This window comes from Biomphalaria glabrata, chromosome 4, assembly GCF_947242115.1.
Source record: "Biomphalaria glabrata chromosome 4, xgBioGlab47.1, whole genome shotgun sequence".
Classification (NCBI taxonomy): Eukaryota; Metazoa; Mollusca; class Gastropoda; family Planorbidae; genus Biomphalaria; species Biomphalaria glabrata.
In genome coordinates this window covers 51,437,561-51,463,294 of record NC_074714.1, presented here as the reverse complement: position 1 = coordinate 51,463,294, position 25,734 = coordinate 51,437,561, and the positions used below count along the sequence as shown (strand labels likewise).

General features: G+C 39.5%; 1 protein-coding gene across 7 annotated transcripts in view; it reads left to right on the top strand.

Annotated features, from left to right (window-relative positions):
- Window positions 1-25,734, top strand: part of LOC106070364 (prickle planar cell polarity protein 3-like) — a 169,711-nt gene that overhangs the window by 63,633 nt on the left and 80,344 nt on the right. For 4 of the 7 annotated variants that reach the window (XM_056026334.1, XM_056026336.1, XM_056026335.1 and 1 more), the window contains one exon: window positions 20,763-20,949. In XM_056026334.1, coding sequence (XP_055882309.1) covers window positions 20,763-20,949 — 187 coding nt within the window. Of the gene's footprint in view, window positions 1-151; window positions 435-8,333; window positions 8,583-14,847; window positions 18,000-20,762; window positions 20,950-25,734 lie in introns of those variants that run through there. The other 3 variants (XM_056026338.1, XM_056026337.1, XM_056026339.1) reach the window with 3 other exon arrangements.

Below are 25,734 nucleotides of genomic sequence, written 5' to 3'. Positions count from 1 at the left end.
ATATGCATTAGTCCACACTCCCTTCTCCTCAAGCCGAGTCACTAATAGTTGGTCCCAGGCCAGTTGGCCACCGTACGGTGCATCGCCTCTGGCTAGGTCACGGCGTCCCCCGTCCCAGCGACAACCACTTGCTAGACTCGGACGTTCTCCCCCCTCTCTCTCTTACCTACACCACGTGACCAGCGCGAGAGACAAAGGGTGTGTGATTTTTTTTTTTTGGTCGTGTGTTCAGTTCAATCCTCCTCCCTCCCCCCGTAAACATTCCCTGGCTGTTTTGCAAACACTAGGATACTGTGGATTAGCGTGGATACTGTGGATTAGCGTGGATACTTAGATGTTCACTTGAAATGTTCAACAAATGTGGTAGTGGATTAACTCTTGTGCATAATTACTGATGGATTCGAGCAGTGGATTAGTGATCCGTGGATAAGTGTGTGAGCGATAGCAGTATAATTAGATCTAGATCGGGTCACCTGATATGATTTAAACGTTTACATCTCGTGTTTCAGATGTGATGTCGGAATTACTATCTCTGCCTCTACCTCTTGGTCTCTCTCTCAGTCTCTCTCACACCCACACTCTCTCTGTCTTGCTATCTCCTACTCTTCATTTTCTGTCTCCAACCCTCTCTCTGTTTTCTCTCTCTCTCACACCCACACTCTCTCTGTCTTGCTATCTCCTACTCTTCCTTTTCTGTCTCCAACCCTCTTTCTGTTTTCTCTCTCTCAGTCTCTCTCACACCCACACTCTCTCTGTCTTGCTATCTCCTACTCTTCATTTTCTGTCTCCAACCCTCTCTCTGTTTTCTCTCTCTCTCACACCCACACTCTCTCTGTCTTGCTATCTCCTACTCTTCATTTTCTGTCTCCAACCCTCTCTCTGTTTTCTCTCTCTCTCACACCCACACTCTCTCTGTCTTGCTATCTCCTACTCTTCATTTTCTGTCTCCAACCCTCTCTCTGTTTTCTCTCTCTCTCAGTCTCTCTCACACCCACACTCTCTCTGTCTTGCTATCTCCTACTCTTCATTTTCTGTCTCCAACCCTCTCTCTGTTTTCTCTCTCTCTCACACCCACACTCTCTCTGTCTTGCTATCTCCTACTCTTCCTTTTCTGTCTCCAACCCTCTTTCTGTTTTCTCTCTCTCAGTCTCTCTCACACTCACACTCTCTCTGTCTTGCTATCTCCTACTCTTCATTTTCTGTCTCCAACCCTCTCTCTGTTTTCTCTCTCTCTCACACCCACACTCTCTCTGTCTTGCTATCTCCTACTCTTCATTTTCTGTCTCCAACCCTCTCTCTGTTTTCTCTCTCTCTCACACCCACACTCTCTCTGTCTTGCTATCTCCTACTCTTCATTTTCTGTCTCCAACCCTCTCTCTGTTTTCTCTCTCTCTCAGTCTCTCTCACACCCACACTCTCTCTGTCTTGCTATCTCCTACTCTTCATTTTCTGTCTCCAACCCTCTCTCTGTTTTCTCTCTCTCTCACACCCACACTCTCTCTGTCTTGCTATCTCCTACTCTTCCTTTTCTGTCTCCAACCCTCTTTCTGTTTTCTCTCTCTCAGTCTCTCTCACACTCACACTCTCTCTGTCTTGCTATCTCCTACTCTTCCTTTTCTGTCTCCAACCCTCTTTCTGTTTTCTCTCTCTCAGTCTCTCTCACACCCAGACTCTCTCTGTCTTGCTATCTCCTACTCTTCCTTTTCTGTCTCCAACCCTCTCTCTGTTTTCTCTCTCTCAGTCTCTCTCACACCCACACTTTCTCGGTCTTACTATCTCCTACTCTTCATTTTCTGTCTCCAAACCCTCTTTCTGTTTTCTCTCTCTCAGTCTCTCTCACACCCACACTCTCTCGGTCTTGCTATCTCCTACTCTTCCTTTTCTGTCTCCAACCCTCTCTCTGTTTTCTCTCTCTCTCAGTCTCTCTCACACCCAGACTCACTCTGTCTTGCTATCTCCTACTCTTCATTGTCTGTCTCCAAACCCTCTTTCTGTTTTCTCTATCGCATTGTCCTTCTATTTCCTTCATGCCTCGCGTGCCTACTGCCTACTCTCTCTCTCTTTTCCCTATTCTTTCAATGCTACGTTAGATAGTGCCGTGTGAATGCTATGTTTTGTTTGCCACGATACGATACGCTCGACTGTGTGTACCATGCATTTGGCTAGTTGGACTTGCTAGCACCGTGAGCAATAGCATTCATGTCTGACAGACATCGTGTATCGTTCCACCATCGATCTAATTACTTTGGCGCTTGTTTCATGTCCATTTCATATGTCCACACCGTCCTCTCTCTTTTACATCACACACACACACAACACACATACACAACACACACATACACAACACACACACACTGAGCTTTCCAAAGCGGAAAAAAAAATGCAGAAGTCAGGCATGTTTTAATGGCTTATGCTTAAGTCGACAGATAGGTCTGGAAATAATTGTCCGCTATCTCAAACAATATTTAGAGATAACGCGTTTTAAATCAAATGAATAAATAATAGCAGAGCTCACTCATAGCTATTTGTTAAATGTGTATCTATTTTCTTCATCTAGAAACATACAATGTAAATGGATACACTTTAGAAAAGATACACTTTGAAAAGACATACGCGTTTGTTTTTTGTTTTAATATAAAATGTATATAAATAGAAGTTAACTCTTTTTCACTCCGCAATTATTTGTCCACGTTCTGGCAGAATTGTTCGTTTTTCATACTTGTCCAGTCTAGCCTGTTATCTTTAAACTTCAATAACAATTTTGTTTGCACCCAGAAAACGTTTTACTTTTGGTATAGAATTATAGGAGACTGCATGCTCTATTTATACAACACTAATGCAAATTTATAAAACCAAAAATTAATTTAATTTAATGGGATCAAGTCAACGATTGTATCGTTGAATAGGAAAACACACAGTTATATATAACAACAACCTACAGAACTCGATGTTGGGGGAAATTGTATCAATTTAAATGTATCTCACCGCTCGTCTTTCTCACTGGCACAAAGCAGCGTTGAAACAAAAGATGACGCTCTTTGCCTCCATTTTGAGAATCTCTGATTTTTACAACAATAATATGTACATTTTTAAAAACTCTAATATTATTTTAAATGTAGGCTATGTATAAAATATTTCTGTGCGCTTACACACGAACTAACGCAGAAGAATGAATGAGTAATGTTTGAACCCGTTCTATTAATCTTGAAACTAAAATCTGACTCGATCCAATTAATTCTTGTCAGACTCCGAATTTAGTCTTGCCCATTGCATGCCAGTGATATACTTGACTACACACTCTGATAAATATTTCCCAATTCCCACCCCCTTCCCTTAAACGCCTGCAGCAGATAAATATTTCTCGGTCCTCCTTCTGACCCCCTCAGCAAACATGCCGTTTAATTGTTTGAATGGGAGGGGGGCGTCGGAGGAAAGACATTCAGCCAGCCAGACGCATAAATCTAGTGTTTATTTGCAAACCTTGATATTTACATTACGTTTTGGTTTCGAGAGTCTGCGCATGTCACATCCTGATGACGTAATAGTGGCGAATTTTTTAAACTCTTAAAAAATACAAACATTTGAAAAGAGACCTAGTCTATTGCCACTATTGGAGATTTTCACGCTAAACTAAACTTAGTTAGCGACGCTACATTGAATTTCTAATCAATGTTGCCAAATGAAAAACAACAAAAAATAAAGCTAAGAACGAAAAAGCTTAGAAAATTTCGACTCTTCAATTCTAAAAGGTAAAAAAATGCTTATACTAGTTTATAAACATTTCTTTTATTCTGCACACCGGATACACCTAAAAAGGCTAGCTATTTATAGATTATCCGCCATATCTGAACATCTCAAGCATCCAGTTTTATCCTATTGGTCTATTTTGAGCTGCAGTGTATTGAATGTGTTTGTAAGGGAACACGCAAGTTCTGCTTTCTCTGGAACTACTCAGTGTTTGGAAGGGAACTCTGCTTTCTCTGGAACTATTCAGTGTTTGGAAGGGAACTCTGCTTTCTCTGGAACTACTCAATGTTTGGAAGGGAACTCTGCTTTCTCTTAAACTACTCAGTCTTTGGAAGGGAACTCTGCTTTCTCTGGAACTATTCAATGTTTGGAAGGGAACTCTGCTTTCTCTGGAACTATTCTATGTTTAGAAGGGAACTCTGCTTTCTCTGGAACTATTCAATGTTTGGAAGAGCCATTTTTTTTTTTTTTTTTTTTTTAGGTTTGTATAATAAACTGTATTCACGACCTGTACAGGCTTTTTTTTTTCTAGAAAATGGCGAAGATCCAGTGTATGAACTTTAAATCGTATATTCAATATGGAAGTGCTTTCTTTAGAAATGTGCCCAAAGTTTGCGTGTGGAAATACTTAAAAAAAACTATTTTGGTGTTTTCTTGCATGATCTAATTGGCCTCTTTCGAGTTGAGAACTTTCAAACTTATTCCAGCGGCTCACTAAAGAAGACAACTCTTGGTTGGCTATGATATGTTTGTTGAGATAGCGAACGAGCACATTGAGTTGTAACGCCTATGGCCTGTGGTTAACAATAGGTCTCATTGATTTCAGTCTGTTTGCCAACATTTTGTGGCGAGTGGTGACGGGTACATGAGGTAGCGATGTTACGGCACCCTGGGCGCGCACCTCTGTAGTAATAAACGTTTCATTGTTTAGCAGTTTACGGGGGGTGCCACTTTCTATATGACTGATGAAAGTCCGAGTGGTTTGACCAGCGCGAGTCAAGAGCAGTACTTAGATGGCACGCCATACGTGTAGTAAATGCGAAGAGGTGAAAGTTCACGGCGCGCCCCATCGATACTGGACACTGGTGTCTACTCGAGTTTATGCCCGGGATTAAATTCACGCGCATTTGTGACGCGGCGAGCAGGATGACCATCACGAAGCGACTTTAACCACGACTTACGTGCTCGAGTGCCCTCGCAAGGCCTCAGCCATTGAGACATTTGTTTACAAATCTCTGTGAGACATTACTAGTTCTTCTTATCCAGCGGTTCTCAACCTTTTAAGCTAGGCGACCCCTTTTTACAATCCCCCACTCTGCCGCGACCCCCCTCCCCCCATACACAAATACAGAATTGTAGGGTAGACAATGACAATCCATATTTTCGATGGTCTTAGGCGACCCCTGGCAAATGGTCAATCGACCCCCAAAGGGGTCGCGACTCGCAGGTTGAGAACCCCTGTTCTTATCCGTGTCTTAGATTCTGGTATGGGTTGAATAGTATATAGTTTATGCACAATGCAAGACATGGGAGATAACTCTTTCATCGGACTCTCTAACGACACCCACAATGAATCAGTCCATCTCTGAATTACGTCCCTTGCAGATATCAGCCTTATTACAGCTGTAAGTTCTATGGCTGCATGGAATGAAGCCTGTCACTTCAACCGAGCGCGTTTTCTACAATTCCTTAGTAAAGCTTTCATATATATATAAATATGTCAAACAAAATAATTAATTTCCAAAAATTAATTGGTACTTTATTTTATTGATTCATGTTTTGCTACGTACAATAAATAATTGGTTAAATATCAACTTTATTAGAGAATGCTCGAGGGAGAAATAGCGTTAACAATTATTTAAGGGGTCTAAACCCAACAAATTTAGCCATAAATGTGAATACTGAGTAATTAGTTTCCCTTGTTAGGTATCAAACGAAATAATTAATTACCAGTAACTAATTAACTAATTACTTTTTTAACCAATCGATTCATGTCTTGTCTATGCCATTGAATAATTGTGTGAAGTTTCAACTTGATCCGAGAATGGGTGTGGGAGAAATAACGTGTACACACTTTTTACCAGACAGACAGATTTGATATAAGTTTTGTAAAAAATAAAAAAAAACGCGTATTGTAAGACTTGTAGAAAGAGTACAATAAATATATACAACAGAAAAATACCACATTTTAACTCTTTTTTTCTCCTAATCGACGATACCATCGTTGATTTGACCTAATTAAATTAAATTAATATTAATTTTTTTAAAACTTGAATTTGAATTATAGAAAAAGAGCATGCATTTCCCTTTTATTCTACACCAAATACAACATTTTCTGATTACAAACAACAGAGTTATTGAAGCCCAATCAAAACAGGGAAAGTGAAATAGTAATGCGCAAAATAAAGAATTCCTTTATAATGTGGACAAACAATTACGGAGAGAAAGATTTAAGAAGTGTGTATGTGTTTGACATAGAGGGCAATGCAGTCTGAGCTTGAATCACCTGTTACCAACAATAGTAGTTCATTTTGTTTTCTGTTAGATTACATAAGTGTCCAACAGGGATTCTAAAAACTCCAGATGGTCCACCGCGTGTCATTAAGTTCGAACACCTTGCCTGATTCGTGTTCCGCACGTGAACAATGGTGTGCTGAAGTGTGTGGGAAAGGTTCGCTTGGGGAGGGGGCGTGGAGGCATTGTTGAATGTCACATCACGTGACGATACCCTGAGTACAAATACAGGGCTTTTGTCGACCAGAACCCTGCCCTTTATAGTAACTCAATAAGTTAAATGTAAAAAAAAAACGTTTAAAAACCTCTTCATATGGAGTGGAATCCATTATTTTGAAACGATTAAACTGTACATGATTGCGTAAATTACTCTTCTGGTCTTGCGACTTTTACGCTTTTAAGAGATAAATGTGCAAAGTTTAGAGATAAATAAATGTGTTAAGGTTCAACTTGATTAGAGAATGAGAAGTGAGAGAAATCACGTGTACAAGATTTTGACCAGACAGTTGACATAAGCGAGGTAAAACGATTTTTGTTTTCTAGACGTCATCTCTGTATCAAAGACTGTGTGCTTTCATTTAGGTCACTGTCTTGGACCTATTCCTTCAGCTTTTCCATACCATGCAATGAACCACTGTCTTGAACCTATTCCCTCATCCCTTTCCCTACCATGCAACGAACCACTGTCATGAACCTATTCCTTCAGCTTTTCCCTACCATGCAACGAACCACTGTCATGAACCTATTCCTTCAGCTTTTCCCTACCATGCAACGAACCACTGTCATGAACCTATTCCTTCAGCTTTTCCCTACCATGCAACGAACCACTGTCTTGAACCTATTCCTTCAGCTTTTCCCTACCATGCAATGAACCACTGTCTTGAACCTATTCCTTTAGCACTTTCCCTGCCATGCAATTAACCCTTTATGACACATTTAGTATTTTGCCTGCTTTCGTATCCTATCTTATTTCTTCCCACAATCGTTCCGTCCATCTTTGTATCATTTCTACACTCACTGTTTAGTGCAAGTATTAGGTAACTCATATTCCAGTATTCATAACATGTCTCTGTTGCGAATCCACCTCGTAAGCGTCTCGGTATTGCTTTCTAATTAGACGTCATCACCCACTCGTGCCAGATAATCTCTACCGCGTCCCGCCCCTCCTCCCCCCCTGACTAAACAGTGATGCAAGTGTCGAGGAAGTCGCCGAGTGCTTTCGAACTTGCGTCTAGTTTTCTCTGTACACACTCGTCTATTACCATTATTTGTTCACTTCGTGGCTTCTTTGCTACTTTCCTTTGGCGAGCTAGAGAGGGGTAGACAGCGCGGGATGGGTTACGCTTGGCCGATTGTTTTTTGGCCGACCACGAGTCGTGTTTGGTTTCCACCCATGCTGTTCGGGGCAGCCGAGGAATGTCAGCGGGTGTTTTTGCCCCCGAAGAATCAGAGGGGCAACCCCGAGCGCTTGGCGAGGAGCAGCATCCGAGAGGATATCGGCAAAGTCAATATTGTTCCACGTCGTCCTAAGATACCGTGAAGTTTTGAAACACACACTAGCTTCCCTACCACCTTGCATACCGTCAGAGTTACTTTCACTTTCGGGAGGGGATGCGGAGGTGTGCGCATTAAGGCGTTTACCCGTGTCCTCATATGACGTCAACTTTTTTTTTTTTTTAAACCTCTTCATCTTGTAGACTATTTTTTTTTAAATGACTTTCTCTATGAGTTAATTTAAGCGCTGATCCACCCCCCCTCTTTTTTTTCCGCACTTGTGTTGTTTAAATAAAAAAAAAAAGGGTTACGGTTTGGTTTAACTACCGCAATGTAACGGAGAATCAACCACTTGTGAAATAGCTTTCACCAAGAGGCCAGATTTTTGACGAGATAACTAGCCGAGTAATCTCGTTGTCTGCAAGTTTAAAATGAAATCTCTTTTTTCAAACTTAACCTCGTTGGTTAGCGTTTGAGCTATTCTGGCAACTCCTCTTTTGTTTTACACGTAACAAACATAACTATAAATGATGACGTTGATTATGTGTTTTTTTTTTTTTTTCTGTTTATCTTTAAAGTGAGATAATCGTGGCTCGCTCGTGAGCTTGTCCTATATATATATGTAAAACTCACTGACGCCTCGGTTATCGATCTACGCTGACAAAAATAAAAAACATAAAAACTATCAGAATCTAGCAAATAATGCAGATGAATTCTTGATTGGATTATTTATACGCCATGGATTATGCCGAGGCACGTTTCCTGCCCGTGGATATAAATGTCCAACAACTCTGGTGGAATGTGGATATGGATTACTGCTTGGAAAGGTATGGACTTAATTTTTAACAGGTGGAAAAAAAAACAGTATATAGATACTATTTAGGCATTCACACATTTAAGTCATCCACTTTAACTGTTGACTCAATGACTTGTATTAACTAATTTTTTTTTTAAACCAATTTTTTTTCTTTTTTAAGTTGATATAAATGAATTAATTGTGAGTAAATTATACTAGAACAGGCTGAATGCAGCCTGCCTCGACAGTATTAATATGAGAACACATATACGATAGGTTGTCATATTTATTTTAATTAATTATTTTTTACGTTATTGGTTTCACTATATACATATATTTGAATCTTTGAAACATTGTTACTTTTGACAATCAAAACAAAATCACGTCTTGAATATTCCTTGCGAATGGGCGAATCCGACAGGGATCCGACGGGGCCCGCCTCTGAGTTTGTGCGATAACACAGGCTCTTTTTGTAATCTTTTTTTTTCCCGGTTTAAACAACAATTAAGGTTGACATTGTTCAGAAACTGTTCAAACTTAACGATCACTAGATGGTCCATTGTCCTGTGTTGTAGACGAACGAGGTCATTGAGATTGGGATTCTTTCGGAAGGATATGTCTTTATTTCCTATGGAAGCCCAAAGGTTCCAAGAAATATAAATGTTTTTGTTAGTGCATTAACCATTACTGGTTTTTTATTGCTTTTATTTCCCCCCTTCCATTGCTTAGGTTTTTTTTTTTTTTTAAATTGTTGGTTTATTCACATTATACTTTTACTGACAATAACACACAGGACAAAACAGGTTAAGGCATCCACGTCCAGACCATATAATACTGTGCAAACCTGACGATCATTAGGTTGTCTGTTGTCTCTTTTGTTGTAGATCGAAGTCCTTGATATCGGGATTATTTAGAAAAGAGCTGTCTTTAGTTACTATGGAAACTTAAAAGGTTTCAAGAAACATTAATGTATTTGTTGGTACGTTTACCAGCCGACAACCAAGAATTCCTATTGTAACAATTTGTATGTACAACAATATGTACTTAGAACTGGGCTAATTTTTACTAATTCTTTTATTGTAGACACAATCGAAGTCCTTGATATGGGGATTCTTTCGAAAGGAACTGTCTTTATTTGCGTATTTTCGTAGTTCACAAAGAGAATAGGTTCTGTTTGTTTGTTCTTACTCTAGATATTCCCTCATCAACATTAAACTAAACAATTCTACAATTAAGAGTCGTGAGTGTTGGACTCCCCTCTTTCTAAACTTGACGTAGACCTCATGCCATTATTAACGCGTTCACCATGCACCGACCAGACAGCGCCCCCCACCCCCACCACCGTTCCTTTCCACCCCTGCACTGTGCAGGGGCAAGGACAGTGTTTTCGATTATCTTCCCCCCGCGTGCCCAACATTCGTAGGTGAGCCGTGATTTCACAGCAATGTGGACTTGTGTCATACCGTGCATAGATCTGGAAATTGTCGGATAACTTCACCCCCACCCCACCCCTTTCTTCCCCTCCCACATTCCGTAAATCCTCCTCTGCAATTCTTTCATTTGTCATTTCACGAAGGCGAGCTGAAAAAAAAAAGCCACGTGTTTCCGCCCTTGACATGACCAACTGCACTCCTCATTATTCTAACGAAACATGGGCTCCTCACATACAAGCCCTCTCTCGCAGCACGGACATTTGGTTTATGTGCCACCACGACCCTGTCCTCGTCTGGAGATGCAAACTATGATGTGCCCCCACTCGTAGCCCGGTTTATTGGGGTTAAACGCCAACACAATGCTATTAGAGTACAGAGTATTCCGTTAACCCTTTGAAACCCAGGCGTTTAGAAACGCTAGCATTTTAAACATTAATTAGTTATCTTCTCTTCTCGTGGTAACTCTATGCCCTTTGTATGTATCTAAGACATTTTGATTTAGGTTTCATTTTAGGTAATGCCTCTTACCCTAAATGTGTTTTTAATAAGTTCCGTAAAGCAATTCAATATTAAGTCTAAATCTGATACGATTATTATTATTATATTTCTTAAGTTGTTTTTTTTTAATTATTGATATCTGAAAGTGATATAAATATGATAATAAAATACTGTAGCCGGTGGACTATTTCTAATTTGACGGAATCCATAAAAAAATCATATCATTCTTCTATATCTATTTTTTTTTAATTCACAACGCGATACATTAAAAAAATAAAAAATCTTTTAAATCCTCTAGCTATAGGACAGTTGATGCTCTCGTACTATCGACTTTTTTTTTTTTTAAGTTGTGGGGTGGGGCGGGGTAGGTGGCCATTTATTGATGTGAAAGCAATTAATGTTTCTCTTAATAATGCGCTTGTGATCTGTGAAACTAACAAACACGCTCAGTCGGTGTTACCAGTAACCATCTCATTGTTTGTAAATTTGTTACGGTAGGGGCGCCCTAAATTATTCATCAAGCTGGAAAAAGCGCCACTGTGTAAATCAGATCAGCGCCCCCGTCTGACGTAAGTCTGAGAGCTACTAAGCTATCATTGCCCTATGCATCACAAGAGGAGAGGGAAAGAGAGAGAGAGAGAGCTTGCTGAGAAAGGGAGGGACTTAGTGAGACATTATAAAAGCATAGTAACCATAGCGCCCCCCCCCCCCCCGAAAAAAAAAGCGATGTTTCATTTGGGGGAGGAAGAGGAAGAGAGAGCAAACTGAAGAAAAAAAATGACCATACATTGTTAGTGAGACGAGATAAAAGGGGGGAGGGTTACTAGTAGAGAGGAGATGACCTAAAAGTGGACTTTGACGTACATCACTATAATATGACTGAGATGGTGGGGGGGGGAATGGGCGGTGGCCTGTCATCTGTCAGTGGTGCTTTCAGCCCATGTCAGCAGTATACAACCAGGTTAGCAGTGTCGCTGACAGCGCCACCTTGGGGAAATCTTAATCACATTTGAGGATCCCTGTATCAATCTCCTGGCTGAGAAATTGGAGGGAATATGGGGGGGGGGGAGGGGTCACCGCTGTATCGGTGCGGTGACAGTTCAAAGTGGCAGTGAGCATGAGTTCCTTTTACCTCGGGAGATTGCTTCATTTAGGGCGCATTTGTGATGACCTACTTTTTCGTGCAGTATTTTTTTTCTTCTCTTTCTTTGCCTTAGATATAGTTCTGAAGATAGTATAACATTTATTGACACAAATAATAATTAAAAAACAAACAAACAAGGTTACAAGGACAGTTTGTGTGAAACCCAAACTCAAAATCGGCCCCCGAAGTGGTCTACCTAGAGGTGCTTTACCTCTCAGTCACAGCATCTCCATATATTCATTTAGCGTACACTTATATTTTTAAAACTAATCATTATTAACCTTATCCATACATTCAAAAGTACAAGAGTTAGATCTAAGTCTGTATCTAAGTCTAGATCTAGATACAGAATCTTGATATAGAATCTACTATATCTAGACCAGAACTCGTATTATAAATATAGATCTATGTAGATCTGGCCTCTATTTATTGTAATTTAGATTGTTGTCAAGTGTATAGCCTAATGAGGATGTGTGAAAACTGCGAGGTATAGAGTAGTTTTTGATTTTTTTAAACTTACAATTGAAACGAAGTTCGTATTAAAATTCTTTTAAAAAACAACATTTGAATCAGTTTTCTATTCCATGAGTTAGTTAATTAATGGAAAATCAATTTTATAATGATCCATTGATACTTTTTCAGTCGTGACCTAGATGCATTTTTTTTGTACCAATGCGCGAATCTATGAATGAAGCTTGATTTATTAATTAAGAAGCTTGTGAACTTTTTAATTAGACTTACTTCCCATGAAGTTTTTCATTGAAAAGTGGTGTAATTTTTTGAAAAATCTGCTTCCATATACAATTTTAAAAATTAGATGGTTCACTTTCGGAAAAGAAAAAGCAGCCGTTGCATCAGATTTTTGATTGATCTAAAATATCATAATGTCCGATTTTCATTTTCTCTTCTAATTTCTGAGATCTAAACGGGACGGACGGACAGACAGGCCACACAAAACTAATAGCGTCTTTTCCCCAATCGGGGGCCGCTAAAAAACAAATTAAGTTGAGAATTACAATAGACAGTGCTATATAAAACCACAATACATACTGTCATTCACGCTGTCTGTGTGTGTGTGTGTGTGTGTTCTCTGTGAAGTCATCCATCGCTGACGTCATCATGCTCACCAAAACCTATTCGCACCGCACTGTTTTTTGTCTAATACGCACGTTTCGTTATAGAACTACCTAATTCTTTAGACCGAAGTGTGCAAATTTAAATGCTGGTGGTACTAACTATTAGGCTGGTCCTCGAGTCGGGAGATTAAGGAGGAGTGCTGTACTTGAGGGGCAGTCCTATCTGTGCTCTACATTTTTTTGCCTCAACCAACGCTGACAACACTGTTTTTGACGGTGGTCGATATACGCTCTACTATCGACGTCTACTCCTGTTTTCGGCCAGTTTAAATGAATAATTATATGCTTTTCCCATTTCAATTAGGAGTATATCACATCGTTGCTCTATATTGAGATGCGGAATATGAATATCAGGACACAACATGGCCTAAATTGTGCCGATGTGCCAAAATTCCAATATATCACATATCAAAATGATTACACAATATGTATATGTTCAGATAGTCTACCAGTCTACCTTGTTTAGGTATATACCACAAGGTTTGGATAGTCTACCTTGTTTAGGTATATTACATATTGTTTGCTGTTATATTTAGTGAAATATTTCAATTGGTGGTCAATTTTTTTTTTAGTTGATTTGTACTTTGGGACTTGTCCACTGATTGGCTACCCCTCACATTCATTAGGAAAGACAATTGTCTTAGTCCGTTGTGGGTCTGTCCAAAGGTCACAGGAACTTAATTGAATCAGCCCTCGTGCTCCACACTCACCCCTTCTCTTTTATGTTTGGTACTCGTCAGGGCTTAGTACGTCAGTCGAGGAACTAACAAGTGGTGAAAATGGTACCGAGCTAGTAGATTAAATTTGCCCGCTCGTGGAAATAGCATTAGACACCTGCGGATGTTAACTATTGAACAACGGAGTCACCTCCATTGTTGGGCCAATTCGATGTTGGTAGATTCCTATCTCTCTTTTTTGACAGGATAATTTCATTTGGTCTGGAGGTTTCCGGCAGTCGCAGGCGCTAACGAAGGTCAAGGTAATAGTTGTCAAAAGTTCACGTTTTGAACATTTATAAGGTTCACGTGTTTTGGTTCAGTGTGTGGAGTGGAACTGACAATGCTTTTCTAACAGGTGTTACTTCGCTCTGATGGGATCACTCAGTCTGGTGGGGGCCACTTTAGTCTGGTGGGGGGCACTTTAGTCTGTGGGGGGTCTCCTTAGTCTGTTTGGGGGTCACTCATTTAATTAACAACATAGCCCAGAAACTATTGGTGTTCATTTTTAAATTTGCATTGTGGGTGTGTGTGTGTTTGCGTTTGTTCTCTACCAAATAAATTATTTACTTAAAATCCGACGTTATTCTCCCAAATTAGGTCAATGTGCAAACGACAAATTTTAAATTTAACACAGCGATTTCACTTGTTTGATTACTTTAGTTACTAGTATCGTTCTAGTCGTTTCCGTACTCTAGTATCGTTTTGTCTCTTTACTCTAGAATTGTTCTATTTCCTTAATATAGAAACGTTTTGTTTCTTTATTCTGGTATCGATTACTAAGTTCACCTCGGTATAAACTATTGTAATGAATTATTCAGTACATTATTCATACATACACAGAGATGTGTACCTTGGAAACGCCTAGTCAGACTAGACTAAACTAGACTGGACTAGACTGGACTAGACTAGACTAGACTAGACTAGAAGAGACTAGACTAAACTAAACTAAGACTAAACTAAACTAAACTAAACTAAACTAAACTAAACTAAACTAAACTAAACTAAACTAAACTAAACTAGACTAGACTAGACTAGACTAGACTAGACTACATACATCTATTACCAATATGCACATCTTCATCGTTTTTCCATTGTAAAAAAGTGCTCATGACATCGAATGTCTTGTTCCGACCTACCCCGCTCTTTCCCGCATCACCCCCGCTACGTTATGGGCTATCCCTAACTGAAATGCTATACTGCACGCGCCTATTGTCCCGTTGTGTAACCGCCAAGAGTTCCTGCGTCTGTCCATCTGTACTGGCCGCCAGATATCAGCGTTCTCCCCCCCCCCCCACCCCCTCTTAGACATGACACGCCAGGCAAGGAGCGGACAGCGACAAAACCAGAAATCTTTTTTTTTTTTTTTTCCAACGGCTTCTGACACAAATTTTTTTATGTCTTGTTTTCTGTTATCAAATTCTCTTTCTTGTGGGAGCTCGTCTGGATATAGGAAACCTTGAAATCTATTTTGATAGGCTCATTCAGGACTGCACGGAATGTTGGAACCTTCTGATTGTGTGGATGTTGTCTTTTTGCGTTTATTAGGAAACATTGAGATATCAGTGTACTTATTGTGCAATATCGCTAGGTTTTAAACCAATGTTGTGTTGTTTTTTTCCCCGTTAGTTGTTAGCCTTCGATACTGTGTAATGGTGAATTTGAGATTTTGCTGTGATAGACACGAGTTCCTTTTGTTTAGAATATGTCATGTGCTGTTCTAATTTTAGACTTATTTTTAGGAAGTAACTATAGTAACAGTGATAACTATTTCACTTTGCTATCTTCTTAATATGACGATTTGTGCATTATTTTTTTTTATCGCATTTGAATTCTGATTACGATGTTCTGTGTAAGTCTTGGATATATGTTCAAGGTATACCAATGTACTTCAAATGCTTGTGACAGCGACGCCAACACAATAAGAAAAGAAGCTTGGTTGAAGGGTGATAGATTAGTTAGTATCTAGGTCGTTGAAGATCTAAGTGTATTATGTTGCTAAGTGACGCCAAACTATTCTCTATACGCCATTTAAGTTGCGTCATTACTATCGGTGTATAAGATTAGATATTACTATAAAATACAGTAATTGATGATGTCATTTCCAGATTTGTAAAAACAATCCTTAACTGGCATGCCATATCTAGGCTAAAGTTAATTACCTTTTTGTTAAGTATTTTAAGGTATTCAAAGGTTTTGAAATAGCTCATGCCTGATCACTAAAGATGTGGGGATTTTATGTTGTAAAGCTATAGATGTAAGTCTTTTCTGTTGAATGGCAACTTTCTTGGCATTTATGTTTACTGTCATGTTTTGATACAAATCTAATGATAGCAGTGGCGGCACTGTGCGGTAGGTATAGTTTGGTGTAGAGCAGTGAAGGTGTTTGTAAATTGTAGGACACTTACTTTCCAGGTGACTGTCTTGAAATGTAGGTTTGGTTTGTGTGTGTGTGGGTGATCAGTAGCTTGTGTGGATTACACACTGAACAAATCTTTTGAAATATTTATAAGTTATCCCAAGGTGGAATCAAAGACTTTTTCAAAATCCGTATTTTTTCCCCACAGGATTCCAACCCTAAAAAAATCGATTATACTCTCTCACTTTTCATGAAACATTTAAATCTTAAAGAAAATCCGACTTAGCGTTTTGGCCGTTCCTGGTCATAAAGTTAAGTCTTTGAGAGAACTGAAGGCATTGTGGGATTCCTTCTTCTATTTTGAGTGTGCAAATATTTTTCATTCATTCGTGCACTAATTTTATCTCTCTCTCAAGTTTCCTTCCCGTCACTGTCTCTCCATTCATCAGCCTAATCGAAAGCGTGTGTCCACTCTCAGCATTATCATCCTCCCAAACTTATGCTTTCATGACACACCCAACCCTTCCCGCTCTTTTCTTGACCCCCCCCCCCGCCCCACTCTTCAGTCCTGTGTCTGTAATCTTATCATTGTCAACTTTAAGACAACCAAAAACTCGTGGATTGTTTGCTTTTGGCAGACAGCTTCAGCAATCATGATTGTCAATAAAATGCTTTCCCTTTCCCCCTTCTCCTTGTCTTTCCCGCCTCTTTTGGGACACTTGTTTTATCACGTGACCAAATCAGTATCAGAGAGTGAGCTCCGCTAATACACTCATTCTGTTTTCTTTTCCCCTATGCTGCTTTGAGCGCCACATTAAATGCATGACTGTAGGTTGCTGGCCTGTTCAATAATTGACGTCCAGCTTGCCTCCTCCCCAGCCGCTCAGACCCATCGATTTAGAAGCCGACGTGGCACTTGAGTGGTCAGCAAGGACCGGTGCCTATCGTGTCCAGTTCCCCGGCAGCGCCAGCGTACTCGGATTTTCAATATTGTTTCAAGTGAGATTTGATTACACGGAAAATGAAATAAATTAGTCCAGTCGCTTGAGAGTAACGTCCCCTGTTGCTAAGAGAGCATTGAAATATTGTTGCCATCGTTTCTTCCTTGAGGAATATAGGTCACGTTTGTTTATAAATATTGAACTCTTGTTCGGGTAGTCTTAGATCTGAATATATTATTTTGTGTTCATTGTTAACCTTAATTCTCTCCCCCCCCCTTCTCTTTTTTTAAAAAACAAATGTGGTCAGTCAATATGGTCATACATGTATAGTTGATGTGACGTTTTCATATATTATAGATGGTTAGATCGTTGATAGTGGATGTATTCTCATAGATGCATCGTTCTTGTGGTCAGTTTTCTTGGTTAGTTAATATGGTCAGTTTTCTTGGTTAGTTAATATGGTCAGTTTTCTTGGTTAGTTAATATGGTCAGTTTTCTTGGTTAGTTAATGTGGTCAGTTTTCTTGGTTAGTTAATGTGGTCAGTTTTCTTGGTTAGTTAATGTGGTCAGTTTTCTTGGTTAGTTAATGTGGTCAGTTTTCTTGGTTAGTTAATGTGGTCAGTTTTCTTGGTTAGTTAATGTGGTCAGTTTTCTTGGTTAGTTAATGTGGTCAGTTTTCTTGGTTAGTTAATGTGGTCAGTTTTCTTGGTTAGTTAATGTGGTCAGTTTTCTTGGTTAGTTAATGTGGTCAGTTTTCTTGGTTAGTTAATGTGGTCAGTTTTCTTGGTTAGTTAATATGGTCAGTTTTCTTGGTTAGTTAATGTGGTCAGTTTTCTTGGTTAGTTAATATGGTCAGTTTTCTTGGTTAGTTAATATGGTCAGTTTTCTTGGATAGGTGATGGGGCCAGTTGTCATAGTTAGTTGATGTCAGTTTTCATAGATGAATAGTTTGTGTGGTCAGACGGTCAGATGTTAAATTATTTTTAAACGCTTTCATGTCAATAAGTAGGCCTACTTTTTTCGAATACTTGTACACCAAAAATACACCGGACACCAAGTGTTGATAAGTTTCGCCTGGTGACATGACTGATGCTACCGTATGAACAATTGAATTCAACAATATCACGGCTTGCCCACCAAAGCAGCAGCCCAACTGATTGCTCATGACACCATGTACTACTGCGACTATCTAGAAATTGCTCTGCCATTGTGCCTATGGAGGTAAACCAAGTCCGATCTTTGTGTTGTATCCGTGATCGAATCTTTTTTTTTTTATTTTAATTTCATACACGAACTTTACATCTATGCATGTATCGACCTCTCAGCACTTGTGTTGTGCACCTATGTGAACTTATCACAATGGCTGCTTCACAACTCATTAACATACAGACCTTTAGATTGGAGAGTATCTTATAGGTTTGGGGGTGTCACGTGTTTGTTTGACGAAATCTCTTCGCCCCGCCTCACTTTCGATGTAGACTGATTTAGCCCTATGATGAATGAATGTCAAGGACATCACTAACCTATATTTTAAATTATTTAGACCAATGTTTCCCAAACTATGTTGGGCAAAACCCTAGTTTTCTGCGAGCCCTTAATAGGTGTTCCACGAACTACTGAAATAATAAACTAGTAGGCCATCACGTTTAAAAAAAAATATCAAAATGTTCTGTTAAATACTCAGAATGTGTGGAGTGTTCTTTTAAGGAAAAAGGTTGGGAAACACTTATTTAAACCAACAGTCTTGCTTTCGTAAACAAATTTCTATAACACTATTATTTCTCCTACAGACACTTTATTACAATCAATTTATATGTCACTCACAACATACATCTTCTTTTATGGTTCTCACACTATACTAAATTATGTATACATATTTATGGTGTACCGTAGCCTGCAATGTGTTGTTTTCAACACTGTACCATAGCCTGCATACACTTTTATGGTTCTCACACTATTATACCACATCCTGCGTACACTTTTATCGTTCTCACACTATACCACAGCCTGTATACACTTTTGTGATTTTCACACTGTACCAAGCTACACATACATATTTATGGTTCTCACACTATACCAAACTATACATATATATATGTATGGTTCTCACACTGTAGCGTAGCCTGCATGCACTTTAGTGCTTCTCACACTATACCAAATTATACATACAATTTTATGGTTCTCACACTGTAACGTAGCCTGCTCACACTTTAGTGGTTTTCACACTATACCAAATTATACAGACATTTATGGTTCTCACACTGTATCATAGCCTGCATACAGTTTTGTGGTTCTCACACGATACCATAGTGTTCATAAACATGTATCGTTCTCTACAGTAATCTATAGTGTAAAAATGTTGTTCCCGTGTGACACTAATACGACTTGAATTATTCTGATATACCATCAATTGATGGTTTTGTTTACCATCAACTGATATACCATCTCACAAGGTCCAATGGAGTGTTCGATGTTACTAGATTTAATACTCGGAGAAAAAAAAAAAGACCCCCTAGCGTCTATGCTGCGAGAGGGCACGAACTAAACCGCTCAGCTAAATCATTTCCTTAGTTTTTTCTGAACATCACAACCGCCCCGAGCTCCGAGATGAAAAACTGATGACGTGTTCTCGGTGTAAAACGGTCAATCAACGGGACGACACGACACGCCGAAACGCCAAGCTTATGAAACAAAATGGAATTTAGCCCGCGTTCATCACTGCGCATGCCTGGAAATAGCCTCTTAACCGACCAATAAAAATGACAGAGAACGTTTCTGAAGATTTTCGTTGCTTAGTCGGAATAGGAAAATGGGGACTTGGATTACCGTGAATAGCCGATTACCTCTCCTCAAGCGATATTTTGGAAAGGCTGATTGAACCGACGAGTTTTTGGAAATGATGGAGAAATTTATCTGGAATCGAGTCAAGAGATCTTCGATTCTAATGATTTTGCTAAGTGTAGGAATGATATTGGGTCGAACGCGAGTGGAGATTTTCATAACCCGAGGCAGCAGACGAGTAAATATTCGTACAAGTAAGGGGTGGCCAGGATCGAAGTCGCCTGGATTACGTACACAGTAACATCGTAAATGGATTCCAGTTGACTTTGTACACGTGTAATGCCGACATGGTTAGATTGAAGGCGCTCGGTGCTTCTCATTCATTGACCACTGCGCGTGTAGGGCTAATGAATAGCGCCATGTTTGGCGTAATGAAAACACGGAGCGTGTAATGAGGAACATTTCAGGCAATTCCTTATCGTAATTTGAAACAGCCCTTGGCTTGGAAAGAGTGTTACATGTGGGCATAAAAGTCTTCTAAGTGTCCTGCACCTCAGAGTTGCATTGCTATTTTAGCAAAGAGAAAATTAAGATTAAAAAAAATTAGCTCTTTAACCCTCCAAAGCGCGCGTGCGCACACACACACACACACTTCTCAGAAACAATAACAAAAAAATGTTAAGTCAGAGAAACCTGACTGGTCAACCAATTCTTATTAATAAAATAAATCCCATCTTCTTTTCGTCTTTACTACTATCTCCGTCTCTCTGTCTCTGTCTCTGTCTCTGTCTCTGTCTCTGTCTCTCTCTCTCTCTCTCTCTCTCTCTCTCTCTCCTGTCTCTGCTCGTCTCTCCCCCTCTCACTTTTTTTCTTCGTCTCTCAACTTCGTGTCTCCTTCTCCCCCTTCTCTCTTTCTCTGTATCTCTCTCTCTCTATCTCTCTCTCTCTCTCTCTCTCCCTCTCTCTCAGTATGAACTTTGTACATCTAGTGTCAAGCTGTCGTGGCTTAAAATATAAGCTTTCAAAAAATGTTCAATTAAATTTGACACAGTGACAATTCATTACTCGTGGCGAGTCGTCGCTCGTGACACTCGATGACACACGACACCAGTTTCTTTGATTGTGAAAACTGTATTGAAAAAAAAATGTTGCCTAGCGAATAGACAATTTATATTATGACGTACTTTCTGATTTCTTTTACAGAAAAATCTGTCGGCACTGCAAGTGTCCACCGGAAGTCCACGATATGTCCACCGGCAGCGAAGAGATTGGGTCTCGAGGAGCCAGTCGAACCACCAGGGAGTTAAAGAGGAATTCTACGTCTGACGACGACAGCGGGTGTCCGTTGGAGGAGTTTGCTTGGGTGCCTCCAGGTCTTCAGTCTGAGCAGGTAAGACATTGATCATTATATTCTAGTGCAGACACCAAATATGGTCTCAGTGGCGAAATGGTAGAGCCAGGTATATTCTAACTAGGGGCGCACCGGCTCCGGCCGAATATATTTTACTATTCTGTCATATCCGGCTCCGGCCGAATATCAAAACGTAGGCCTACTATCCTGTGCAATTCTAATTCTAACCACATGTTTCTGGTTCAGTTCTTGTACTGGTTGCTATTGTTAGTAGTAGGAAAACTGAGGAGATATTTGGCTGTTTGTTTGCAATACACGAAACGTTTGTTTTTAATTCGGTCGCTGAATCAAAACGTTTTAAATGTATCTACATTCCTTGCTGGAGCCACTTTTCATTTGCTGATTCTGACAGGACATCCTATTTTGATGTGAAAATTGTACATTTTAATCCTGAGAGGAAAGTTTAATTCTTAGAGGACATTTGTAACAGTACTTTATTATAACTAAACTAGATATAGTTTCGACTAATAAATCTACAAATAAATCATAATTCAGAACTATTATTATCATATTAATTTCTAACTGAAATTTATTGTACAAAATTGTCTAGTCTAATCAACGCAAATAAAATAGATTCACTCATTTACTCTAAACTGATTTATATCAGCAACATATTTTTTTTAAAATTTTGTCATATTTCATTTTTTTAAACCGGCAATAAAACCGACAGCTAATTAATGATAATAAAACAAGAAACACATAAACAAAAATAGAGTAGGATATCAATTTATTTCTATAGAAATGACTTTGTTTTAAATGCGTACCAAGCCTTAAAAAGAACTGCCAGGAAAGAGAGATAAAAGAAAGAGATAAAGTGAGATTTATTGAAAGCGTTCTTCTACTTCTCGTATTTCATAACTTATTATCTCAGATTTCACACAGGCCTGAAGTGTGCGGGACGGGTCTTGTTCCCTCCATTCTTCGCCATTCCCAGACTCCCTGCTTCCCACCGTACAGCCCCCCCCCCCCCTTAATCTTTGGTTTATTACGTCTGTGTGGTCAATGTTTGGAGAGTTTCAGTGCAGGCAGACGTGCAGCAGACGCAAAGAATGGCGCGCAGAAATGAAAATATTGTGATAACCGCGTAAAGGGGGAAATGTGAACCCAAAATATGAAAAAACTTGTTCTGTTCCCTTGTGTGATGCTCTTTAAGACTCTCTAGTTCACTGATGTTATTAAGTATTCTCTTTTTTTTTTTCTCTTGTCAATCTCCTCAGTTCTTGTCTTTCTCCCCTTTTACTCTTTCTCTTACACTTTCCCTCACTTTCTCCCTCTTTCTACCTTTCTCTGTATCTATGTGTATATACATTTCTTTATCACTTTCTCCCTGTCTCTTCCTGCTTCTATTTCTCTTCTACCTTCTTTCCTTTTTTTTTCTAGCTTCCTCGTCTCTTTCTCTTCTCTCTCGTTCTCCGCCCTCCTCTCTCTCCCTCTCTCCTGCCATTCCTCTTTCCCCCTCCTTTGAAGATTTTTGAAGTGGTTTATTCTGCCATTTCGTTTGATCCTACTTTCTCATTGAGTTTTTTGTCAGTCACATGAAGTTTTTCAAAGCTTGCATTCCCCCTCCCCCCCCCCCCGGCCGTGTTGCCAATGTTCTGGCTCGCTTCCACGGTAGTAACAACGAAAATGAAACAAATCCATGCTGGAAAAAAATGTGGCTAGAAAATCGTCTGCTCCCAGGTAGAGTCCAGATATTATCTTAGCGGTATTGGCACGAGACAGGTGTAATTGCAAAGTCTCTATCAATAATTGATTGCATAAAGAACCCACCATAGTCGTTGTGAGATGGGGGGAGGAGGAGGACAAGGGGCACGATGCCCCGGGCGCTACCCTCAGGGGGGCGTCACTCACATATATATATATTTATACATATATATGTTTATGGTAAACGTGGGATGGGGAGCCAATAAAGTACCTTGCCCCGGCCGCACGTTTTGCTCACTACGCCTCTGGAAACCACCAGAGTTTTTTTTTAAATAAGTAAGCTTTTGGGTTAGTTAGCTACGAGTCAAAGACAAGTTTCTAAACCTAACAGCCTATCTAGTTTATACTATTCAAGGAGGTCTTCTGAAAAGATGAGAGTAATGTTAGTTTTTTGTTTTTACTGCAGCGAAATGTAGATGTTTTTTAAACACACAATATTAACGCATACACTCGTAAAGCATTATCTCACAAATATTGAGGGAAAACATAATTAATTGGCTGTATATGTTTCACCTGTCCTGGTCTCACCTGTGGTTTTCTCACCTGTAATTTCTTTCTTAAATTTGTTTTTTTTTTAAATGTACTTGTTAATTACAATGATTTTGGAGTCGGTCCAACATCTCCCTATGGTTTAGACTTGTTACACTTTAAATCTTCCAGTAAGACCGTTTAGAAAGGGTTTCAGTACATACAATTCCTTGAAGATTGATTTCGTTGCCTAGTCTTGTGTTGTGCATCCAAATCTGATGCTGTTGTTGTTTGTCAACGTTTGTTTTATTGAGATAATATTCGATGATTCATTGCTCATCCATCAAGCTACTTAGTCTTGCAATTTTTTAGGAGTCGCTTCAAAGACTAGCAACAAGTTAATTTTCATGTTTACTTTTTCGCTATCACTTATCACTTGTTGCTGAATACCACCATACCACAATACCACCTAAACTCCAAGGTACAAAAAAAAAAATAGACCAACAGTAAAATGAATTTCCGTTTTGTAAACTATTTAAGATTTTAAAGATAACCTAAACTATGTCAAGGACGCTAAATTTGCCAACTACACTATTTAAAAAATATATAAAATAAAATAATAATAATATTACACACGGAAGAGTTTTGACAATTTTATTTAGAAAGTGCAAAAAAATAATAATTTAGTAAAAAAAACACCTAGCTTATCAACAACTCCATTTATTCTGTACACCGGATATACGCCAAGAGCGTTTTTCCCGCCATAGATGAAAATCTCTAATTAGAAACATACTGCAAAGCATTGTGGTAGTAAAGTAGCTATCATTTGATACAAGACAAATATTTCTTATTACTATCGACTCTTTTTGACCTGACATAAAAAAAAAAAGGCGAGTTAACTTTACATCCAGGCCACTGGGATCTACAAACTGTATTTTCTACTAGAGCTAGTACATGCCTGCATTAGCACTGTGACCTTTGGTCGGTCTTTCAATTTTGTTTTTTCGTAGAATATGTCTCCCTAACAAATGATCTGTTATACACAACATTAACATCTCTCGCCAACTATCCTACACGAAGCCATCAACAATCCTGTTACAATCATTCAATCAGGCGCTGTGAGTGTCACGTCATCACTCACCTAGCTCTTTGTGCTACGTGCATACCCAAAATATGATTTCACAGCAGAGTTTCTCAAACCGCCAATATCAGAATATTTTCGAATCATTGCATGGGTGTTAAGACAAAACTGGTGTTAGAAGTGGGTAGGACATTGTAAATCTTATAATAAATATTATAAACACATCATAACCTTTTAAAACATACCCATCATGTGTACATTTGGGGGACCCTTTGGTTCTACTATATTCAATTTTGGCAATCATCGACCTTCACAATCAGCCACGAGCTATCAGTCCTGTAAGGCTATATCTCCACCTATCCAGGAGCGTGTCCCCCCTCCCCAGCCTCCCAAACAAACGTTGTTTTTTTTCCCTACAATATTCAAGCTTCGAACGGGTCCCTTCCTTCGTTCTTTCTGCCCCCTCCCCTCTCTCCAGCCTTCATTTCATTCAACCTGAAAGAGAGTTAACCCTCAAAGAACATTGTTATTATTATTTTGCTGTCTGCTGGTGTGAACCTGGGGAGAGACGTTGGAAGTAGAAAAAAAAAAAGGGGTATGTTTTGTTTTGTTTACACCGTCTAGTTTCTGTGTTTTGAGGCAGGGGCGGGGAAACATGGCGTATCAGTTTTTCACATCTCTCACAACACGCGAGGCTGTAGCGCTCTCGCGCCCCCCTCGTGCTAGATGCAGCATAACTTATCATAACTTTGTACTGTGCTCTATCAGCGGTATCTAGCCCCGGTCGTCGTCATCCTTTTGTATTTTGAACTGAAAGAATATAGGTAGGTGATGCACCTGATGGGGAGTAGATGTCCTCATTGAGTGTAACAGATAGACATCTTGGCCGCAGGAGAGAAGTCCAGCATCTTGCTGACCTGATTCGTTCACTGACATATATATACAATTCAAGCTCGATTAGAACGCCTGCTTTGTGATGTGTATAATCTATAAAACAAGGATATCTCCGTGCAACATTTTTTTTTTTTACAATGTTTGTGTGTGTTGTGTGCAGACTGCAGACTCCTGCTTCGAGACGGATCAATCGGGTCCAACGATGACTTGCTGACCTCTGTTAAATAAAAAAAAGGCAAGGTTAAACTATGGCCTTATCACACGGTCCTCAGAGCTTGCCAATGCCTTCCTCCAGGGAACAGCACCAGGAGAAAAAAAGAAGAGGCCGGCGCGATGGGAAGACAACAGGAAAGAATGGACGAGCTTGTCGTTGAGGTTCTATTCTAGGCAAAAGACGAATGGAGAAAGACTGTCGACATGTGTGGTGTCCAAACGGGTGAACAGACTATGGGATTGGCGAAGGTGTAGGCCAGTGAAGGCTCATCAAGATACGCCGGGTCATGCGTCCTTTTGATTTATTTTTTGTCAGGATTTTTGTTACACACACACACACACTCACGCTTCTGCACACGTGGGCTGCAATACAATTACACAGACACTCACATCTCGTGAACGTG